The sequence below is a fragment of the Lissotriton vulgaris genome, chromosome 7 (assembly GCF_964263255.1).
Source record: "Lissotriton vulgaris chromosome 7, aLisVul1.2, whole genome shotgun sequence".
Taxonomy (NCBI): domain Eukaryota; kingdom Metazoa; phylum Chordata; class Amphibia; order Caudata; family Salamandridae; genus Lissotriton; species Lissotriton vulgaris.
This window is the reverse complement of record NC_141695.1, coordinates 186,224,531-186,246,584: the sequence shown is the minus strand read 5'-3', so window position 1 is coordinate 186,246,584 and position 22,054 is coordinate 186,224,531. Positions and strand designations below refer to the sequence as shown.

The following is a 22,054-nucleotide window of genomic DNA, read 5'->3' as shown; positions in this document are numbered from 1 at the left end:
ATTATTTCTCCTCGTTTTTGCTTTTTCCACGTGTGTTGCCTTGTGCAGCAAGCATGGAAAAAGCAAAATGCCTTGGGTTGCTTATGTGCAGGATGGTCAAACAATCTTTGAAAAAAATGACATTTTGTGACTTCTATGTGTGCTGCACACCTAGAAGTGACAACATGGTATTTAAATATTGTTTATGTTTAGGAAGGCGGACAGGGTTCCAGCAAGGCAGTATTTCTTCTCCTTGTAGTTTCAGGGAGCAGATTATGGTTGATTGGAAACTCGTCCATATTTATGTATTGTTCCTGGGTGGCAAGCGGGGCATCCCATACCAATGGAATGCATGGTGCCACCGAGGTGTATGATCACTTCCTCCAAAGGCTGGCAAATTCTTAGCCCAGAAAAGCACAATTTTTCCAAAATCCAACATGAAGAAAGTCTCTCATTGGATGTTAGATCTTACTAAACCAACTCTCTGGCATAGCTAAGATTCCCCAACACTCCCCTTCAAGCCCTCTCCCTAATCTACTTACTCTTGCGTGGCTGGGGTGCAGGATGTGGGGATGAGCCTGTGCTGTCCCAAAGTGTCAGTCTGCCCTTGAGGACCAGTTTGGTCACTCACCTCTATCCTTTCTTCTGCAGTTTCAGTTCTCCTCCCACAGGAATTCCATTGACTCTCTAGCAGGCTACTTCACACTGCATTAAGATTGCTTGGGTCAGCCTGGCAGAGGCTAGCCAATCAGAAGAGAGCAGCTGGAAGGCTGGGTTTTGGCTTACAGAAAAGAAAGTTGTATAACGTATCTGTAATTGTTATTATAAATCTAACCGTGGTAAGTTGTTGGTTTTATCATAAATATAATTTTAAGACTGTGATTGAAATTTTTAGCTTGTTCCGATCAATATTTATACTTAAATCAAATATTCCAGTGTTAGCTTTTGAAGCTAATTATCTACAATAGCGAAAAACTAAATTGGCATATTTTATAATTGACATATTTTATATTGTCCCTGCTTATAGTTGCAAAGTCCCTTACCCCAGGGGCACCTAGGGGAGACCTTAGGGTTGACTTATATGTAAATATAAGGTAGATTACTACTTTGGAAGTACTTTTAATTCCAAAGTCGAATTTACATATAATTTACATTTAAAGTCAGTCTGCAAAGCAGCGCTGACTTTAAAATAACATCAGGCAACACAGCAGTGCACACCCTAGTCCAGGAATCTACTGGGCCTCTAACCCTTCCTGCCCTATTATACACTAGAGTCTTATAGGTAGTTTTAATTCCCCCTTTCCTCACTACATACTAGGGAGTTACAGGTGTCTGTCAGTACCAAATGTAATACCTAATTACCATGTACTTTTACTCAGAGCACAGGCCCTGGGTCTGGTTAGCAGAGCACAGGCCACAGCCAAGAGTCAGAAAACCAGCACCTAGTAGTCACAATGGGGGCAGAAAGTGTAGGGACACTGCAAACAGGTCATGATTTCTCACACTCTCCTCAGCACTCCTCTCCGTCTGTCTCTAGTGTTCCTCTTTCTCTTCCTTATTTCATTTGATCCCTTTTCCCATGTCCAGCATTTCTTGTTCTTTTTCTCCAATCCCAAGTGTCATTACCTCTCCAAAGGCCTTAATCCAGATATCCAGATACTGAAACCTTTACACATATGTACTTCTGATGCACTTTTTCTTTTTAGTAGTAATGCTTGCAGAACTCAGCCTCCACACAGGTCTTCTGATGCAGCTCAGTTTTTAAATCCATCATTCTTCCCATTTGAGAAGAGAGACTTTTCCATGTCAAGTTTGTTTTTTTACTTTTGGAAATAGGAAAGATTCACTATGCTATGACAAAAAATAAAAAAAATATGACAAATATGAACACTGCACACATTGCATTGTCTATGCTCCTTATTTCTGCTTTCAAATACCCATTGTTAGTGGAGCTGTGCACGCTGCTATTTTGGAGTCTACATCTTAGAATTTCAAACTACAGAATACAAAGGGATATTGATTAAAGGCTACTGGCTAAGTTTGTTACACTTACAATTAATTGAAGCAAATGTATGCTGCAAAGGTCGGATATTGGATTTTACATTTTGATGATTCTGGATTTGTGAACGAGGTCAACTGGCTCATTGAGTATCAGGTCAAAAGGATCTGAATTACATCTCACAATTCTCTATCCCCAGCTTGTTCCTCTTCTTGGAATACCTCCGATTAATTGCCCATCATGCAAAAAGCCTGCCACTGACTGTGGTCATGTTGGTGTGCTGTTTACCCATCTGCTATACATGGTGTACATCACTGTCAGGAACATATCACATGCAGCTAAATCAGATTCAAATGCATCATTTTGTGTTGATTTGTAAAGTATTTTGAAGTAGAACATGCTATTGATTCTGGTAGTGACTTTCACGTTTTTAATGCACAAGGCCTTGATTATAGTGCACAGAGAGACCCTTCATTGCTGTACACTGGAAAAAACATCAGAGGGAGCATTGCTTTCTACTAATGATGACCAATGATAACCTAACTCCTAATTATTTATCCACAAAGAAACTCAACTAAATTCATGGAATGGTTTCCTTGTAAGCACAACATTAATACCAATAACCAATCAACACTAGACTGAACACAACATTTGTGTTGACAGAGAATTGTGCTGCACAACTTGAAGGCCTTCTTTGCCTCCTCAGGGGTAGTAAGTGCTATATAACTGCAATTAAAATTGTGCAGTTTATGAATATGCAAAGTGGTACTAGAGGACTATACTGCACATGAATATGTGATGTTACAACGCGATCAAAAGGATCGCGGTTAGTAACATCGCAGTTTTGACAACGCAAGTCATTATAACGACTTGTGCTGGAGGGCGCTGGACTTAGGAGTAGTAAGATTTGGTATTTCAACACTAGTGTACGTACAGTAGGGAAGGTGGTGGAATAGTAAATCTTACTATTCCTTAGGTTATAGCGCCCTCCAGTGCAAGTTGATGTACGGATTGCGTTGTAATGCCAGCGTGTAATCACCGCGATGTAAAGGATGTTTCCCACTACCCATACATGCTAATGCCTTTGGGAATTGCCCCAGTGGGGTTGTATAATCCCTTTCAATGTGCCCCTGATCCTGCCTGATGTTGAGTTTTTCTCTGATTGAGTGATTGACTGATTGATTGATTGATTGCCAAAAATTATGGATGTTGGCCAAGAACATTTCTGTAATTCAGTTGTTTCATTTGTGAGTAGAAATTATCTGTATAAGTGTTGAAAATTACATAATGACTTCAAAATGATTGTCTAGTGCCAAACAAGATGTGTATTTGTAAAGTGTTAGTTCGCCTCTTGGGTAGGAATTTATTGTTAGCCTACTGAATGGCAGTTATTTCATTTACCTCGGAAGGATGAAAGGAAAAACCAGGATTTAAACTTGGAATCATGAAGTCAAATACAGAATCCTGCAGTGGATGCATTACTCTACTGACGCCATTCAATTAATCAATCAATCAATCAGAACATTTGTAAAGTGCACTACTCACCCGTGAGGGTCTTAAGGCGCTGGGGGGTGGGGCGCTGCTACTGCTCTAATAGTGAGGTCTTGAGTAGCCTCCTGAAGGTTAGTAGGTCCTCTCTCTGCCATAGGAAGATGGGGAGGAAGTTCCAGGTCTTGGCGGCGAGGTGGGAGAATGATCTGCCGCCAGTGGTTCCTCTAGGGATGCGCTGGACGGTGGTGAGGGCGACGTCGGGGGAGCGGAGCTGGTGGTGAGGGGTGTAGAAGGTGAGACGTCTGTTGAGGTATGCTGGTCTGGTGTTGTGGAGTGCCTTGTGTGCGTGGGTGAGGAGCTTGAAGGTGATCCTCTTGCTGACGGGAAGCCAGTGCAGGTCTCTCAGGTGGGGTGTGATGTGGCTGTGGCGAGAGATGTCGAAGATCAGGCATGCAGAGGCGTTCTGTATGCGTTGTAGTCGTTTCAGGAGTTTGGCCGGTGTTCCTGCACAGAGGGGGTTTCCGTAGTCCAACCTGCTGCTGACGAAGGCCTGGGTGACCATCTTTCTTGTTTCAGTTGGGATCCACCTGTAGATCTTACAAAACATGCGGGGGGTGTTGAAGCAGAAGTACGAGTAGGCATAGACTTGCTTGGCCATGGAGAGTGTTGAATTGAAGGTAAACCCCAGGTTGCGTGCATGGTCGGTGGGTGTCGGTGCTGCTCCCAGTGGGGTCGGCCATCAGGAGTCGTCCCTGGCTGAGGGGGTGGAGCCGAGGATGAGGCCCTCCGTCTTGTCCGAGTTCAGCTTCAGATGGCTGTTCTTCATCAACTCAGCAACGGCTTTCATTCCTTTGTGGAGGGTGGTTTTGGCGGTAAGTGAGTCCTTGGTGAGGGAGAGGATCAGCTGGGTGTCATCGGCGTAAGAGATGATGTTGAGGTCGTGCAATTGGGCGACATGGGCGAGCGGTGCCATGTAGACATTGAACAATGTCGGCCTGAGGGATGATCCTTGGGGTATGCCGCAGATGATCCCGGAGGCTTCAGAACGGAAAGAGGGAGGCGGAATCTCTGGGTTCTGCTGGAGAGGAAGGAGGTGGTCCATAGCAGAGACTTGTCTCGGATCCCTGATTGTGAAGGCGTCTGCGTAGGGTGCGGTGGCAGACAGGGTCGAAGGAAGCTGATAGGTCGGCGTGCTTCTAGTTCTCCGGGAAGGTCGCGGTCTCGGATGAGATGTTGATGGCCTTGCGGAGATGGGGTACGCATGTGGCTCTAGCTTTGTTGAAGATGTGGTATGGGCATAGGTCTGACGGAGAGCCGGAGTGGATGGCGTTCATGATTTTGACGGTGTCGTTGTCGTTTATGTTGGTCCAGGTGAGCAGGGGATCAATGTGGGTGGTGGCCGTTGGGTCTGAGGTGTCAGTGGCTGTCGGGGCGGTCAGGTTGTTGAAGCTGTCGTGGATGTATGCGATCTTGCGATGGTAGAAGGTGGCAAGGTAGTCGCACAGGTTTTTCGATAGTGGGATGTCATTGGTGTTGGAGCTGGGGTTGGAGAGTTCCTTCACAACGTTAAAGAGCTCTTTCATATTGTGTGCATTGTTGTTGAGGCAGTCCTTGAAGGCGGCCCTTTTGGCGGGTCTGATGAGGTGATGGTGTCTGCGGATAGCGTTCTTGTGGGTTGCGTAGCTCTCTGGTGTCTGTTTGCAGTGCCATTTCCTCTCTAGGTTTCAGCAGGTTTGCTTGGAGGCCTGGAGGTCTGCAGTGAACGAGCTGGCATTCTTGTTAGTGCTCCTGTTGGAGGGTTTCTTGATCGCGGCGAGAGTGTTGGCACAGTCGTCGATCCAACGCCTGAGGTTGCTGGTGGCGGTGTCAGTTGGGGACGCTGTGTGGGCTTCATGTGAGGGTGGTGTTTAGCTAGTCTTCTGTGATTTTGATCCAGCTGCGGCAGGGGATCTGTTGGTTGTGGTGGTGCATGGTGGGTTTCCGGAAGGTGAAGTGCATGCAGCGATGGTCGGTCCAGTGGAGTTCGGTGGTGTGGCTGAAGTAGACGTGGAATCTTGCGAAGAAGATGGGGTCAAGCGTGTGGCCGGCGGAGTGGGTGGGCGTTGTGACGAGCTGTCTGAGTCAAAGGTTGGCGAGGTTGTCAATCAGGGTGTTGGAGTTGGTGTCATTGTTGTTCTAAAGGTAGAAGAGGAGGATGTACTCTGTGGAGGTGAGGGCGTGCGTGCTGACAAAGTCGGCGATGGAGTCACTGAACTGAGGCTGGGGTCCTGGGGGTCTGTAGATTAGAGTTCCTCTGAGGGTGGTGTTGGGAGCAGTGTGGATCTGGAAGTGCATGTGTTTGGCGGTGCTGAGGGTTTAGTCGGTGCTAGTCGAGACCCTGAGGATGTTTTTGTGGATGATGGAAATTCCACCTCCTACTCCGTTGGTGTGGTTTCTGCGGGTGATCTTGTAGCTGTACGGGATGGCTATGGCAATGTCGGGTGCCGAGGAGGCGTTCATCCAGGTCTCTGTCAGGAAGGCAACATCCGAGTAGGATATGTTGAGCAGGTCCCAGAGTTCGACGGCGTGTTTGCGTGCGGGGACGGTGATTAGTAGTATAGGTGTTGCGTCCTGTCACCGTGGGCGGTTTGGCGGCTCGGAGGCTGTTGAAGCTGCAGCTCCGGCTGGAGAAGGGTCCTGTGTTGTGCTTCGGGCAGCCAGGAAGCAGGTGTGCGGTCGTCCGTTGTTGAGTGCGTAGAGGGTGCTGGCGGCGTAGAGGCAGTGGTTGATGTGGTGTTTGAAGGGACCAGGGCGTCTGGCGCTGGGCGCGGTCCAGACAGGCTTGACTAAGGCGCGCCTTTGGCACACCAGCGGTTCTCCCACTCCGCGGCCATCATATAAGGGGAGGTGGGAGGGAGGAGAAGCTGGGAGGGGGAGCGGGGTGGCAAATGGGCGAGCAGAGGGGCGGGGCGCAGGGGACACATCGGAGGGAAAACAAGAGGGTAGAGTGGGCAGAGGATACAGAAGTCAAAAAGGGCACAACAACAGTACAATAGTATAAAAAAAAGGAATAAAGGGGAAATGCAGCCGAATACAATACAAGGGCAGAGTGCACAATGACAGTAAGACAGACAGGGAAAAAAGGGGCAGAGCGTGCACAAGGGGCTTACGGCCTACCACTGGCCTCCAGGGATGAGGCGCAGGTTGTAGCCTGCGGGTGGAGGAGGGCCTCGAACTTCCAGCATGCGGCAGCAGCGGACTCACAGGCACACGGACACACAGGTGGTGCTGTGCATTGTGGGGAGCGACCTGCCTGGAGACAGGGTCCCATTAGACTTGATTCATGACTGCGGGTTTGAATTAACATTGATTGACTGAGAATATTGACAAATGCAAGTGGATACCAAAATACTTGTGCTTAGCAGCTGTGCCCAAGGAGGAGCAAGTTTTAGTTTTCTGACTAATGTGCTGCGTGAAGGTGCAATGTCTGGTACCTTTGACTGATGCAGCTGTGCTGACAAATATTGAGCTTTTCTTTGCTTTATCACTCCTCCAGGGGGAGGAGTCAGTTATGACAAATCTGTCTTGGGAAGAGACAGCACTAGTCTGTCTCCTTACCACTTCCTGGACTCTGCTCATTGCAATCTGGGGCACAGGTAGGCTGCAACTCACAAGATTGAGGAGAATGATTTGGGGTCGTCTTTCTTCTTTTCATCTTTCAGAATCCTTCTGACAGTGGTGAGTTTTTGGATACCGAGGCGGTAGCCTCATTACTCCACATTCATTTTGAGTTTTTTAGTCGCTGTTTAGGTTGTCCTATTGATGCGTGACGCTTTGTCACAGTTGAGGTTGTATCACAAGGTCAGCGCTGTGATAGGCCGTGGGTTGCAGGCATTCTTGAGCCTTCCATCTATGACCATGTAATTGTATATGGGTATGTCTGAAAAAGCATTTTTACCGTATTGTTGAAAATATATACTTCCTTAATGAGCGATGGTAAGTTGCGCTATAATGCTGTGAAGGTGGTGAGTGTTCTGTGTGCTCTGGGAGTAGGTGGCCCGAGAAAAAGCCTGTCATCTCATGTGAGAATGCTTATATCATCTTACCTGTCTACTGGGATTGGATAAAGCAGACCCGTTCATAAAACTGCCTGCAGAGTATTGAACCTACTTCATTGTTGATGCCCTGGGAAAGTTACCAAATGACTCCATCATAATAGGGACACCTTGAACCTAGAAAGTTCTTGATCTATCAATAGAAGGGAGAGTAGGTGACATGTATGTATGTATGTATGTATGTATGTATGTATGTATGTATGTATGTATGTATGTATGTATGTATGTGATATTTCTATAGCATACACCTAGCCAAACAGCAGCAGAGCACTGTACTGGGTCAAAGACAAGCATAATATCAATTTGTTATAAAAGCAGGAGCTTTGTTGTTGATGGTCAATGTATGGTGTTGTGTTTTTAAAGGGGGGCATCTTCAACTCTTTCTTGAACTGGAGCATCCTTTGGGAAGTTTCTGATGGATACAGGTATGTTGTTCCACATGTTTGTGGATTGGCTGCTTGCATAAGTCTCTTGTGCTCCCCTTGCCACATAGAACATCTTAAACATTCCTGTCATTTTAGCCATTGCTTGCCGGAACTCATGGCTTTGCTTTTAATAGGATACATAGATCTGTTAATTGCAAAGTTAGAACTGGCGAAGGTGACGCTCATAACTTGGAACAACGTAGAAGGTCTCACTTGGTATAATTTGTAGAAGGTTGCTCGAATTCACTAGTTTTTATACTGTTTTTGCAGCCTTTTCGGTCTCAGGAGCTGACGAATGGGCCATCACTGTACCACAACAAATCACCGCCTTCAAACACTCCTGCCTCGTCATACCCTGCACCTTCGAGTATCCTGAGAATGTAGATGAGAGGCAGAAAAATCTTATCTGGTACAGGGGAGAAGATGTTGCTTTTGCCAGCAGGAACCCAAATGAAGCATCAGGAACTTCTCTGGTTGGAAGCCACAGAAGCAAGAATTGCTCCCTCTTGATTAGAAAAGTGACTGAGGCGGACACTGGCAGCGCTAAGCAATGGATGTTTCGAGCCGAATTTGATAATTCAAACAAATATTCATTCTCCAATCATAAAGTGACCATTAACTTGGAAAGTAAGTATTCTTTGGTGCTCTTATTTTGCATGGGATAAAATCTGTTTTGGTGACCACTGTAGTTTTTTTTGGGGACATGACACTGCTGATCAATTTAGTTCAATATGTTTTAGCACAGATCCGGATATTCCATACTTAAGATTAAACCACATCTTTCATCACAATATACCCAATAATGAAATTACACATTTTACTTCTGCTGTATAATGAAATTACACATTTCACTTTTATTATTTATAACGATATTGCACAATCCACTTCTACTATAATAATGATATTACACATTTAATTTCTACTCTCATAACAATATTGCACATTTGACTGCTACTCTAATAATGATAGTGCCAGCGATGGCCTCCACAAAACAAAAGTAGGGGGGGGCAGCAGCAGGGCCCCCTATAGAGTGAGGGGGAGTGCAGCTGAGCAGTTTGCGAGGACCGGTTTCAGTTGATTTTGTTACAGGGGGGCGATATTGCCGAACTACGGTCACAAAAACTGCCCCCCAAGGCCCCAAAATTGGTCCCCACCCTACCGGCCTACCGGGGAAACTCCCAGTGCCCGCTATGGCCAGTCCGAACCTGGGTGGCAGAGGGGGAACAGGTGCAGGGGTGCAAATTTAGAGTAAAAATAATTTTTAAAAATGTACCTTTCACTGCCACAGACTCCAACGCTGAAAGCCGCCTTGGTGCTCCTCTCCCAGCAGTCTCTGGTAAAGCACAGTCTCCCCACCCAATCCAGACGCTGCTCTCATGCATTGGTCTGCCACTCAGAAACTGCCTGTGAGCCTACAGGTCTCTTCCCTCTCTCCCCTTGACGCAGGGGAAACAATGTAGGGGTTGTCCCCTCCGCTACTGACAGCCAACCTGGGTGGACCCTGGTGGAAGCCATAGAGGTCTAGAGGTGGTGCCCTCTGTTATCCCTTGCTGCTGGACGGCGGAGGCCCAAATTCTATTTTGCACCCCCCCAAGCAGTGATTTCGAAGGAGGCCCAAACTTTAAAGGGATAGATATGTCCACCCTTACTCCATGCTGGAAGTTGCATGATGGTCTATGCAGAGGATGTGATCTGGCACTTCCCCTGAATATTCTTCTCTGCTGAGATCCTAGAGGTCCTACTATCATTGGGGCTTGACCAAGACCCCACAGTACTGTTGCTGTGGTGGCCTGGGGGGCTGTCTGCAACTGTATTATGGAGGGATGGTCCACTCCCGCCTACTGTGCTCACTTTTGAACTGCTATTGAGGTGCACTGTAAGCACACTGCTGGAACTAGTGGCCCCTTCACCCTGTGACTATTACCTGGCGGAACCACGGGGTTGTGAGTGGTGCTGAGGTGTCACATACCATTGCCTATCTTTGCTGAGTTCAACGCCAGTGGGTGATGGATTGCCAGAGTATATCGCAACTGGATTTGGGTGACTGTCACGTCTAGTCCATGCCAGTCTCTGTTCCCCTTGGCCCACCTGTCACCGTGCCATGGCATGCAGGAAAGATGGAGACCTGAGAGCAGGGGTCGTGGAGCCCGCCCCCTGAAGGTGAGATGAATATGACTGAGGAGCAGGGATGCATATCCTGTGATCAACTGGACTCCAACTTGTTGGCCATTAAGGACTTGAAAGAATCACTAGAGTATAAAATTGACACAATGGTCATGGACTAAGGTCTCTTGCAGGCCGATCAGTGCAAACTGAGCGAATAACTTACTGCTGCTGAACTTACCTTACAGGAGGTGATCTTTACCACTGTCGATCTAAAGATGACCAATGTCTTGCAGTGAATCCAGACTCTGGAGGCCAGAGCAGAAGACTCTTAAGATAGAGCCTGCAGGAACAACATTTGAGTGGGGGGCCCGCCAGAGAAAGTGGAGGATACGGTCATGGTCACCTACCTAAAGAACTGGCATCGGACACAAAAGGTTTGTCTTTTTCCCTTGGGTGGAGAGGGCACATAGGGTGCCTAAACAACCCGCCACCCCTGTGTGGCACTCACAAGCCTGTGGTTGAGCGCCTTCTCCACTTTAGGGATCAAGACCACATTTTCTGCAGCAACTGAGAGTTGGGAGAACTGAAGGACGGCCATATGGCAAAGTGATGCTTTTCCCGACTTCACCATGGCAGTCCAGATACACAGAGCCTCTTTCCTGGCAGCTAAATGGACACTATTTGACATGAATATCAAATATGCCATGTTATCCCTGCTCTAACTGAGGGAATACATTATTTACGTAACCTGTTAAAGTGTGGGAATGGCTGCATATGACACCAGAGGAGCAGGGTGGAGGCACTGGCTGGACCCGCACATGTCCTCAGCACAAACTGTGAATAGAGATGTGCCATTCCCAGAATGGGTGCAACAGGATTGCCGGCGTGCAGTGGAGATGGGTGCCAAGTTCTCAAACTCTTCCCCAGAGTGGTCCATGTGAGAAGATGAGGCAAGCTAAAGTGAGCAGGACAAGGCTCTGAATCTAATTGCTTGAAAACTGATCAGAGTGGCGATATCCCTCATGTTACTCCGCAAACATCTGACATAGTCCATTGATGTTATGACCAGCAGAATGTTCTCCTTTTGGGAACAGAGAAGGGATGTTGATTTGCTGCCCTCGGGAGGGGGTGTTGGGTCTTTTATCAGTTTATTATTTTGAATGCTTGGGAATTTGGGGTTTTCTGTCTGTGCCTCACTCCAGCTTGGCTCTGGAAATTGGTGTTTCTCCTCCTGCTGTGGTTTTTGTGTGGCTGTGAGCAGAGTGTGCCGATATCCAATGTGGTGTATTATGTCCTGGAGTGGGAGAGGCTTGAATTGTATGTCTAAACACTACAAAGTGTTGGCATTTCTGAAATGCAGGGATGCGCATGTGACGCTGTTGCGAGAAACCCACCTGGATGCTAAAGGGGTGCAGCCCTGAGCAACTGATGTGGATGTCAGAGGATGTATAACAAATTCTCGTTTTTTTGCCAGGGAAACACTGATATGGGTAACACTGGGCATCCCCTTTCATACCACCAGTACCATGACCCGCACAGATGAGCACTATTCTGTGCTACTAGGCAGACTAGATGGGCAAGGCATCTCCTTTATCAATATCTACACTACTAAAGTTGATCAACCTGCATTTTTTGATGCTCATTAGCAAGTTTTGGTTCCCTAGCTGCCACAGATGCCCATTATGGGTACGACTTTAATTGTGTGGGGGATATTGACCTGGTCCGTTCCCACCCACTACATATTGACTACCCAGCAATAAACCTGGCTAGGAAGTTCTCTTCCTGGCAGTGCCAATGGGAATTAATAGACAGCTGGTTCCACTACCAACCACAATCACTGAATTCTTTCTTCCATTCAGTGCGTTTTGTTGCATTTTCATGCTCACCGCATATGTTGGGCACTTTGGCTGACATTGAATATTTAGATAGGACCATATCCAACCATAATCCCTTATTGTTATCCCTAAAATGGGAAAGAGCTCTCCCCTGCATACCCAGTTGGTGGCTTAAGATCACCAACTTGGAGAATCCGCCCGTCTGCAAGATAATTGGCAAGAGGATTCAAACATACTTTAATGAAAATTCAGGCTCTGCCTCGTCCCTACTTGTGCAGTGTATTTAATTATTTAAGGTGGTCATCTGAGGGCAATGCGGATGAGACGCACTCTTCACCACATTATTACCACCGATGAGCAGGCTAGTTGGGAGCTGGAGAATGAGCGGACGGAGAGGCAGGAGCTGCAATGAGACCTGCTGGAGGCGAAAGAGAAAGTGGCGGAGCACATAGAAAGCCTCAGGGGCTTTAATAAGGGCTTTAAGTGGGCCGGGTCCCACCGGGTCTGAGCACCGGCAGTTCTTTAAAGGGGGCCTCGAAACGGGTCTCTATCGGGCTCTGCTTTGTACCCTGGCACAGGCGGTCTGTTTTTTTCTGGACTGCAGTGACAGCAGCAAATCGATGTGCGCTGCTCACACTGCTCACTTCTCACTAGTGGAGAAGGGACGGTATGACATCATGCCAGGTGAGGGTTGTAGGGGAAGAGAAATCCTTTAAAGAGAGTAATTTTCTCTCTGGATTTCCCTTCTCTTTTTGAGACTCAGGAGCAGCAACATTGTCGTGGTGTCACCAGGGCTTTAATAGAATTCTTTTTAGGTTTTGCCCTGGTGAAAGCAGCGCAGGTGCTGCACTTGCCATGGAGAGGACCTTTTGTAATCGATTCAGAAAAAGCTGAATGCTCGCGCATAAAGGTGTACCAAGATGGCTGCTCTCGCTATTCACAAAGGTAAACATGCACGCGTACGGACAAAAAAATGCCCGCGCATGTGGACAAACTGACGCCATCTTTGTTTACTTTAATTTTGTCCGTACACGTGCATGTTTACCTTTGTGAATGGCGATAGCAGCCATCTTTGTAAATCTGCACGCCCCCTTCAATGTGTTTACTGTCGCTGCGGGCTCTCCTCTCAGTATTTGTGGATTTCAGGGCTGGTAACATCCTATCCCCGCTACACCCATGAAGGACGAACCCCTCTCCACTCAATTCACTCCTGGATGGTGACTTTCCGCACTAATCAAGAGGGGAGGAGGGGTGACAACCCTCTGACGCCCCCATCGCTACTCTTGCACCATGTAACGCACACAGCCCGGCATTCACCCAACTCATCCAGGTAAAGTGAGGGCCCCCCACTCACAGGCAGCGACATGTGCCCGACATGCAAAGCAAAGGCAACCAGTGCACCCGTCTGGAGCAAGGGAGCACTGCACGCCCCCCCAGTGCAGCTGGCAACGAGAACCGATGAAAGGCAGCACCCCCTGCCTGGACATCGACTGCCCCCAACCAAAGCCAGGAAGAGACCCCCTTCCCAGCAAGTACAGCTGCCAACGGGAAGCGATGAACGGCAACACCCTCCAGCCCAGGCAACTACACCCCCATTCAGAACCAGTGACCGGTAACAACCCGCTCATGAGGGCCACCAAGAAGCAGTGACAGCAGCAAGCCCTCCGCATTCCCCTCGCACAGGACAACGCCCCCCCCCCCCAGCAAGTACTGCTACCAATAGAAAGCACCACTGAAAGATAACACCCCACAGCCTGGCAACTACTGCCCCCACCCAGAACCAGTGAACAGACACACCCCCACCCCTCCCAGACAACCGCCATCACCACTCAGAACCCGTAAACAGTACCCCACCACTCACAGGCAGCCCCAGTAAACGAGACCTCCCCCCCGAAACTACTGCCTCCGTCGCGAACCAGAGACCTGTGATGACCCCCCCAACCGAGATTCAGTGAATTGTGACAACCCCCACAACTGAGATCCAGTGAACTGTGACAACCCCCCCCAACCGCCCCCGAGGACGAGAGAACTGTGACAACACCCAGCAGCTGCAAGCGCACTGGAGCAGTGCAAGGCGACCCCCACCTGCACCCCCGTCCAGACATAGGAGCGCCAGGGAAACTGGTGCCCACAACCAAACACTGAGACTAAACTGCCACCAGCCCCTACCCTGGCAGCCCCCCACCCCACCCCACCCTGCCCGATGCTAGCAGCGATACTCTACATATGATACCCTTCTCTACCAGAGGCGGACCGACAAAATATAGGCCCGGGCACCAAAATAAGCATACCCCCTAACTCCTTAGTGAATTAGACAACTAAAAAATGGCTCATGTTTGCAAAGCGGCAAGTGTTTACTTAAAGACATTCACACACATTGTAGAAGTGTTTTGAGAGCTATGCAAGGCAGCATTGATTGGAGCTTGCTTCATGAAATGCTTGTTTTAAGATCAGGACTCTTAACTGTAGAAACCGACCCACAAGATAATAAAACAGCCCCACAAACATAATCAAGCATTGGCATACCCAATAGCTCTCACTTTTGGGACCTTATGATTATTTAGTGGTGCAGCACAATATCCTTGGTGCAACAACATTAACTGTTGCATGGTTAAACACTTATAAGGTCCCAAAGGCGAAGCCTATTGGCTATGCCAATGCTTGTTCAGCATTATATACAATCCATAGTTGCTGCTTATTTATCTTATGCAATTAACAACCATTGGTAATGCCAATAGTTCTGACTTGTTGTAGGTTTGATGTTACTTGTTGTATCATATATCTACATGCAATGACAGAAACAACAAAATACAAGTCGGGCAGCACACTATGCTAAGCACAGATTTTTAGCTTATTTGTTTTTAAGCCAAGCCCTTATTTACATTGGCCATGCCCCTTTGAGAGACCCTCCAGTTTTTTCATCCCACTTAAAACCATGGCCTAAACTATAAAGCTGAAGGGCCATATTATCAAGAACAGCAATAACATTTTCCCTGCTTTAGCGGCAGGAAACTTCAGCTAAAGTGGCGATAAGAGGCTTGATAATATGCCCTTGTGAATTCCCCTAGAAGCCCAGGTTTGATGTCCTTAAAAAACATGTGGTGTTAAGATGATGTTAGTAAAAAATAATTGTCTATCTCAGAATGACTGCAGATTAATCATTCCTTAGGCCTGAAACACTTTTCCTGGGATAGTGCACTAGCCGGGTCATGCTGGGAAGGTCGTAGAGAGAAGTTAAATAAACACTATCTACTGTTTCATTTCCTTTATTTTTTTAAACCGATAACCAGACTAGTGTCAGTACATTTGGCATATTGGCATTATATGCAGGAAGTGATTTGATGAGTATCTATTACCAACTAGCCTATGCCCACTTGCAACAGGAGGGAAGCTGGCCTTACAGCCATCCAAGGTTGGTTTTCAAGAAAACATCTTCCGTTCAATAGGACACCCACTGGGAAGAACTTAGAATCTCTACAAAATGATACTCTAGATTTTCTAGAGTTGTTTAGCAACTGGAAGTCCTGCAAATGTAGACTGGCCCAGCCGATTATTTTAGGACCGAATTAGGTGTTATCAAGTCTCACTGGCTAGTGTTCACTGTATGAAAATACTTGCCACTACCTCAGAATGCTACTGGATTTGCAGAAGAACACAAGACAGCATCTTTCCTTTTCTACCTGGGTAAGTACTGACATCTTATGTCCTGCTTCCACCTGTACTTGAACACTTGGGATGTGGGACTCCAGTGTCAGGCCAGCTGGCCTCAATGAGCTTCAGAGACATTTGTATTTGTATTTGGTATTTATTAAGCGCATATATCACCAGTAGGTCTCATAGCGCTAACTCATACTCAGACAAAGAAAGCCAGTGAAACAGGTAGACTGTTCTAGAATAGACAGGTTTTGAGGGATCTACGAAATTTCATAAAAGGCAAAGGAATGGCATCTTGACAGCTGAGCCAATAAACCAAGATAGGTCTGTGACCTAGGCTAAGTGCAGCCTGGAGCCCTAATATTGTTCTGTAGATGTCTAGTAGCCTAAGGAGTGACAAGGAGAAAAGTATGCCTCATTTGAAGAAATTGGGAGTCTTAGCGAGTGCAGGAAGCTGGGGTACCATGGCTTGTCTGCCCATGGGTCTGTAGCTGAACCCTCACCCCAGAAGAGCCCTAAGAACATTGAAAGCATTTTAGAGTACCAGCCTAGAACTCAGTAGGGGAAAGTTTGAACTGTTTGTGCATTTCTAGTTGAAGAATAGCTTCTAGTAGTTATTCTTAATGATTTACCCAGACAAATAATGATTTTTACACCTCCATTTTTCCTAAGGGTCTTTATGACATGCTGTTCAAAAACAAATATTCCCTGATCTCCTTGTCTAGTTTCTGTCTTATTGTACCTCCTTTATCGTGTACATTTTCTTTGTTTAGCTAAATTGGTGTGGGAATTTAAGTTTTTTTTATTTCAGTTGCTCTGTTTCTGCCTAAACAGTTAAACCACATTCTATGGAGGAAAGTCTTTTGCTTTGTTTCCTAACTTTGTGGGAGACCATACCTTGTCAATGATCGACTTTGGACTTTTTTTTTACTATTTATTTCTTGCGTTGAATATTTTTCCAGTTTTATTTCACGAGTGACACAAGCAGCATTCTATCATAAATGCTGTGCTGCTTGTGCCAAGCTACCAAAGTGCTTCTCAGGGATCACTGACAGAATATCGACATCAGAAATATGGACCTACAAGAATATCGAGTCAAGAATATCGAGGGCAAAAATATCGACATCCTATCTACAACATGGTAAGTACAAAAATATCGAAAAAAAAATATAGATGTAAAAAATATCGATGTTAAAATTATCGATTTTTTTTTATATATATAAATGTAAAAGTAAGTATATAACACTAATAAATAAAATATACATATTTAAAAGTATCTAATAATGTTTAAAATTAATAAATAATACATATATATTAATAATACATTAATTAAATATATACAGTAAATATATAATATATATGTACTGAACAATAAGTATTAATAAGTAATTTACTAATTTATAAATTAATGAAATATATTCTAATTTACTAATACATTTACAAACATAAAACAATAACATAAATAAAATGTAAGTAATATAAAAAATAAAATAAACATTTGATTTTTTAACAATTAATTATATAAAACGTTGGATAGCGTAAGGGTAAACATTACTATTCCTACTCCAGAGAGTGGAACAGTAGGGAAAGCGTTCGATAGCGTAGGGATAAAATTACTATTCCCACTCCAGAGAGTGCAACAGTCGGGAAAACTGACCCTGAACCCAAAAAACACCCCTTTACCCAAGAACTGAAAACTGACCCTGAACCCTAAAAATACCCCTTTACCCAAAAACTGAAAACTGACCCTGAACCCTAAAAATACCCCTTTACCCAAGAACTGAAAACTGACCCTGAACCCTAAAAATACCCCTTTACCCAAAAACTGAAAACTGACCCTGAACCCTAAAAATACCCCTTTACCCAAGAACTGAAAACTGACCCTAAACCCTAAAAATACCCCTTTACCCAAGAACTGAAAACTGACCCTGAACCCTAAAAAAAACCCTTTACCCAAAAACCCAAAACTGACCCTGAACACTAAAAATACCCCTTTACCCAAAAACCCAAAACTGACCCTGAACCCTAAAAATACTCCTTAACCCAAAGTTAATTAATATTATTTAATTAGCAATTAATAATTAATTAACAATAACAATAAAGTAAATATATTAGCACATTAGCTGTAATTAATATAATTTAATAATTAATATCATTTTTCCCCAATTAATTAATTCACAGTAACTAAAAATTATATATATAAATAAATTACTCTAATTAATGTAATTAACTAATTAATATTATTTAATTACCAATTAATTACTAATTTAAAATATGTACACAATTATATTAATTAATTAACTAATTAATATTAATTATTTGCCAATTAATTAGTTATAAATATTTAAAAACATATATTAATTAATTAATTAATCATTTAATTACTCCCCACCCTATTCCCCTATAAACCCACATCCCGCTACAAAGAATATATATCAATTAATCAATTAATTATTTCCCAATTAATCAATATTAATTAGCAAATAATTATAATTAATTAATTAATCCTACTAATTATTAATCAACTTACCATAATTAAATTACTTCCCACCCTATTCCCCTATAAACCCACAACCCGCTCCGGTACTAAAACATCAAATTTCCTTATAAATTTATATATTATTATAGAAAATGTATACACATATAATAGTAATTATTTTAAATACTTAAATTAAACATATAACACATACATAATAAAAAACTATAAAATAATACAAATATCGATATTAGTGTCATCGAAATTATTAACATCGATATATATGCTATCGATATTACTAACTTCGATATTACTTACATCGATATTAAGTATTTCGATATTACTTACCTTGGGTCGATATTCTGTCCTACGATATTCTTGCCTTCGATATTATGCTCCTTCGATATTTCAGACTCGATATTATGGTAGGTCGATATTTCCAACTCGATATTTTGACTGTGTTCCGCTTCTCGGATCTCTTACAAACTCCTGTTTAGCTAATTACAATTAGATGGTATTAACTTAGTGGGATGTAGACCTGTGAGCCTTAGGGTGGTCAGCCCCAGCCCCAAATTACTTGCCTTATTCCTCCATTTTTGCTGCTCTTATTTTTGTTGGCCTACTGACTTTAACACTGCTAACCAGTGCTAAACACACTCCCTAAATCATGGTAATATTGGCTTGCACCCAATTGCGACATTCAATTTATTTATAATCCCCTAGTAATGTGGTAATGCATGTACCCAGAGCCTGTACAATAAATGCTACTGGTGGGCCTGCAACATGCATTGTGTAACCCACTTAAGTAGTCTGTCGAGCTCTTTGGCCTTCCATTGTGGGCTTGTGTGTGCAGTTTTCTACTGCCATTTCGACTTGGCAGGATAAACTTTCCAGACCTAAACCTTCCATTTTTATATACATGTCACCCATAGTATAGGTCCAAAATAGCCCATAGGGCAAGGTGCAGTCTATGTAAAACTTTAGGAATGTTGAGTTCGGTGTCTGAGAGTTGCAATTCATAACCTTCTTTAATGGTAAAGTCAGATTTGAAGGTCACAATTTTGAAAACACTCACTTTTATAAAGTTTTTTTTTCTTGTTCTAACCATTTGCCACTTGCAGCCTGTATCCTGGGTCACATGCCGAGGTGTAGCTGGCAGTTCAGGCTTTGTGTATAGCTCCCTGACAGTGAGACACAGGGGAATAGGTGCTGGGAGAATGGGCCATTTCTGACTTGATGAACAGGTGGGGCTGTCACCTACTACACTTAGACATCACAAAGTCTCTACCTGGAGTGGAAACCATCAGAACCTTCTTCTACTTCAATTCTAGGACTAGGTATAAATATCGGACCCGTGGTCCCAACTTTTCGGTACAATTCTGGAACTGTGAAAGACTCAGAAGGACTGCTGTGCTGCTCTTCAAAAAGAACTTCTATTCTGTTGCCTGAAGCCTGATGCCCTGCCTACTGAATGAAATAGACTGGACCTGCATCTTGAACCCAGAACCAGAGTGACAGAGAGCTAGTTGGCTGGCCTCCTGATCAGATCCCCAGGGACAGAAAAGGCTCAACCACCCTGAAATCACCACCTGGACTCTACTGTGAATGTTGCTCTTCCAGTGTTGTCAATCCAGTACTGGATCCTTGAAAGTGGGCCTGAAGACGCTCAGACAGCTCAGCTGTCATCTCTTGGGCAGAACAGATGCAGTTCCTTGCATCAGAATTGTCAAAGCAAGACCTATCCACCCTGCAGGACCCGCAGCTTCTTGGAACTGCTGCTGTGCGAAGAATCTTTGACGTGAGACCTGACATGGCAGCCTTGCAGGTCCTCTGAACCACTTCTGCGTGACACATACTTGATGCAGGACCTCGCATCGCAGCTTCGCAACTCCCTGTTACCGATGCAGCGTGGGGCTTCTTGACAGAGGAACTTGCATCTGTCACTGTGTGGTATATCCTCGACACGTGACCTCGCTGTGCTCCACAACCAGGATTAAAGGTACTCACCTCTACGGGCCAACCCTGCTCCCTGTATCCGGCTCATACTCCATCATGGTCTGCCTGAACTTGTGACTTAGTCTCAGGCCCGCTTGACCAGGAAACTACAGTTGGCGCTTTGTGCTTTTAGCTAGTGGTTAATTTGGATCAAGAGAATGCTAGAAATTCCAGGGGTGTTGCCATTTGATGATTGGCTGAGAGGTAATTTCTTTCTGAAGCTAAAAGGTTAAATTGGTAGAAGAAATGTGTTTTTCATTCCCCTACCACCACCAGAAATCTTTTGTTTTATGCATCAGGAAGTTTGAATTCTTCACGTGGACGGCTCTGCTGGTGATGCTGTCAATTTTGTACATATCCTTTTTAGTCTAGAAGCATTGTATCGAAAAAGACTCAAATTGGGGTAATGTGTCTGAATAATTAGGTATGATATACACATTGAGTAGTAGAGTGGCAGGCCACTCTGGGGGAAAAACAGGAGGTCAGATATTGTAGGATTCAGGAAACAAGAGAAACAGAAAAAAACATCTTACCCCAGACTAAAAAAAAACCTAGGAGGAGAAAAGAAAACAGAAAGTAACCATCATGTAAATCAAGACACATAGTCCTTCAAATGAGAAGGTTTCCTGACAATTCTGGATTAGCGTCGAAACACCCTTGGACTTTCATTGTCTGTGTCATACTCAGAATCACCTTTTTTCGAGTCAACTTCAGAATCACAAAGTTGATGATTGCCTGAGAAAACACAAACTCTATTCAAGTTCCAGATTCTATGATCCAAAGTTCTCACAGAATGTTTGAATACTTTTAGCACTTTTATTGGTTCAGAAAATGTAACTTTTTTACCTGGAAGCTTAATCACAACCAAATCCCCAACCTTTACAGATGTAACTTTTGCAGCATGTTTAGAATCAAAATAAAGTTTCCTGTTGGAAGAATTCAGTATCTCTTTCTCACTCCAGTCTAGATTATCACTTACTTTGCAATCCCTAGAGCAATTAGTAATTTCTTCTCCAAGATCTCTCACCCAGGTTGGTTCTAACAAGGTACAAGGTGATCTTCCTTTAAAGAGAACGAAAGGTGATTTACCAGTGGAGGTGTGAGGAGTGAGCCTATAGCTCTCTAACTTTTTAAGAACTTGTTCCTTCCAATTAAGGCCTGCCCCTTTAGCCCAAGAGATGGTTTCCTTAAGTACCTTATTAAATCTTTGCACCATCCCATTAGTTTTAGGGTGATGAAGAGCACATTTCTTATGATTTATACCACACCTATGTAAGAAAGCCTCCATTTCTTTCGAAACCAATTGGACCCCATTATCAGTGAGGATGGATTGTGGAAAGCTTCTCTTGCAAATAGGGCCTCTAAAAATTTTACAACACTGCTAGTCTCAATGTTCGATGTGAAGTGTATCTCAGGCCATCTGGAAAATAAATCCATTAACACAAAAATGAAAACCTGTTGGCCATCAGTATAAATGGGACCCAGAATATCAAACGAGATATCTTTCCAAGGACCACTTGGGAGGTCCCTGATGACCATAGGTTGCACTCTCACAACTTTAGACTTATCACTCAAATTACAAATCACACAATCCCTTATGAACCGCTCAATGTGCAAATCCATACCAGGCCACCAGTATGATGAGCCAACTCTTTCTTTTGTTTTTCTCATTCCAGAGTGTGATTCATGAGCCAAAACAATGATCTTCTTACGCAGTTCAGAAGGAGGAACTAATCTAGTCCCACGAACCGAAAGGTCATTGCACACTGCCAACTCATCTTTGACCCCCCCAGAACTTGGCACACTCAATAGAGGCCTGTTTCTTAGAATGCCAACCCTTCTGCAAAAGAGACATTACACATGAGAGAATTGGATCAGAAAACAATTTTGAGCACCACTCAGTCTCATCAATAACTTCCACAGACACAGGGCAAACTTGATACCCATCTTCATCACCGTCACATTCCAAAGGTTCATCATGAGAAAAATCAACCAACCTT

The 22,054-nt window shown here is 44.5% G+C and overlaps 1 protein-coding gene across 1 annotated transcript in view; it reads left to right on the top strand.

Annotated features, from left to right (window-relative positions):
- The window catches only part of LOC147701153 (sialic acid-binding Ig-like lectin 14), a 297,336-nt gene that overhangs the window by 93,989 nt on the left and 181,293 nt on the right, over positions 1-22,054 (top strand). The window contains exon 3 of the mRNA XM_086929914.1: positions 8,259-8,615. Coding sequence (XP_086786040.1) covers positions 8,259-8,615 — 357 coding nt within the window. The remainder of the gene's footprint in view (positions 1-8,258; positions 8,616-22,054) is intronic.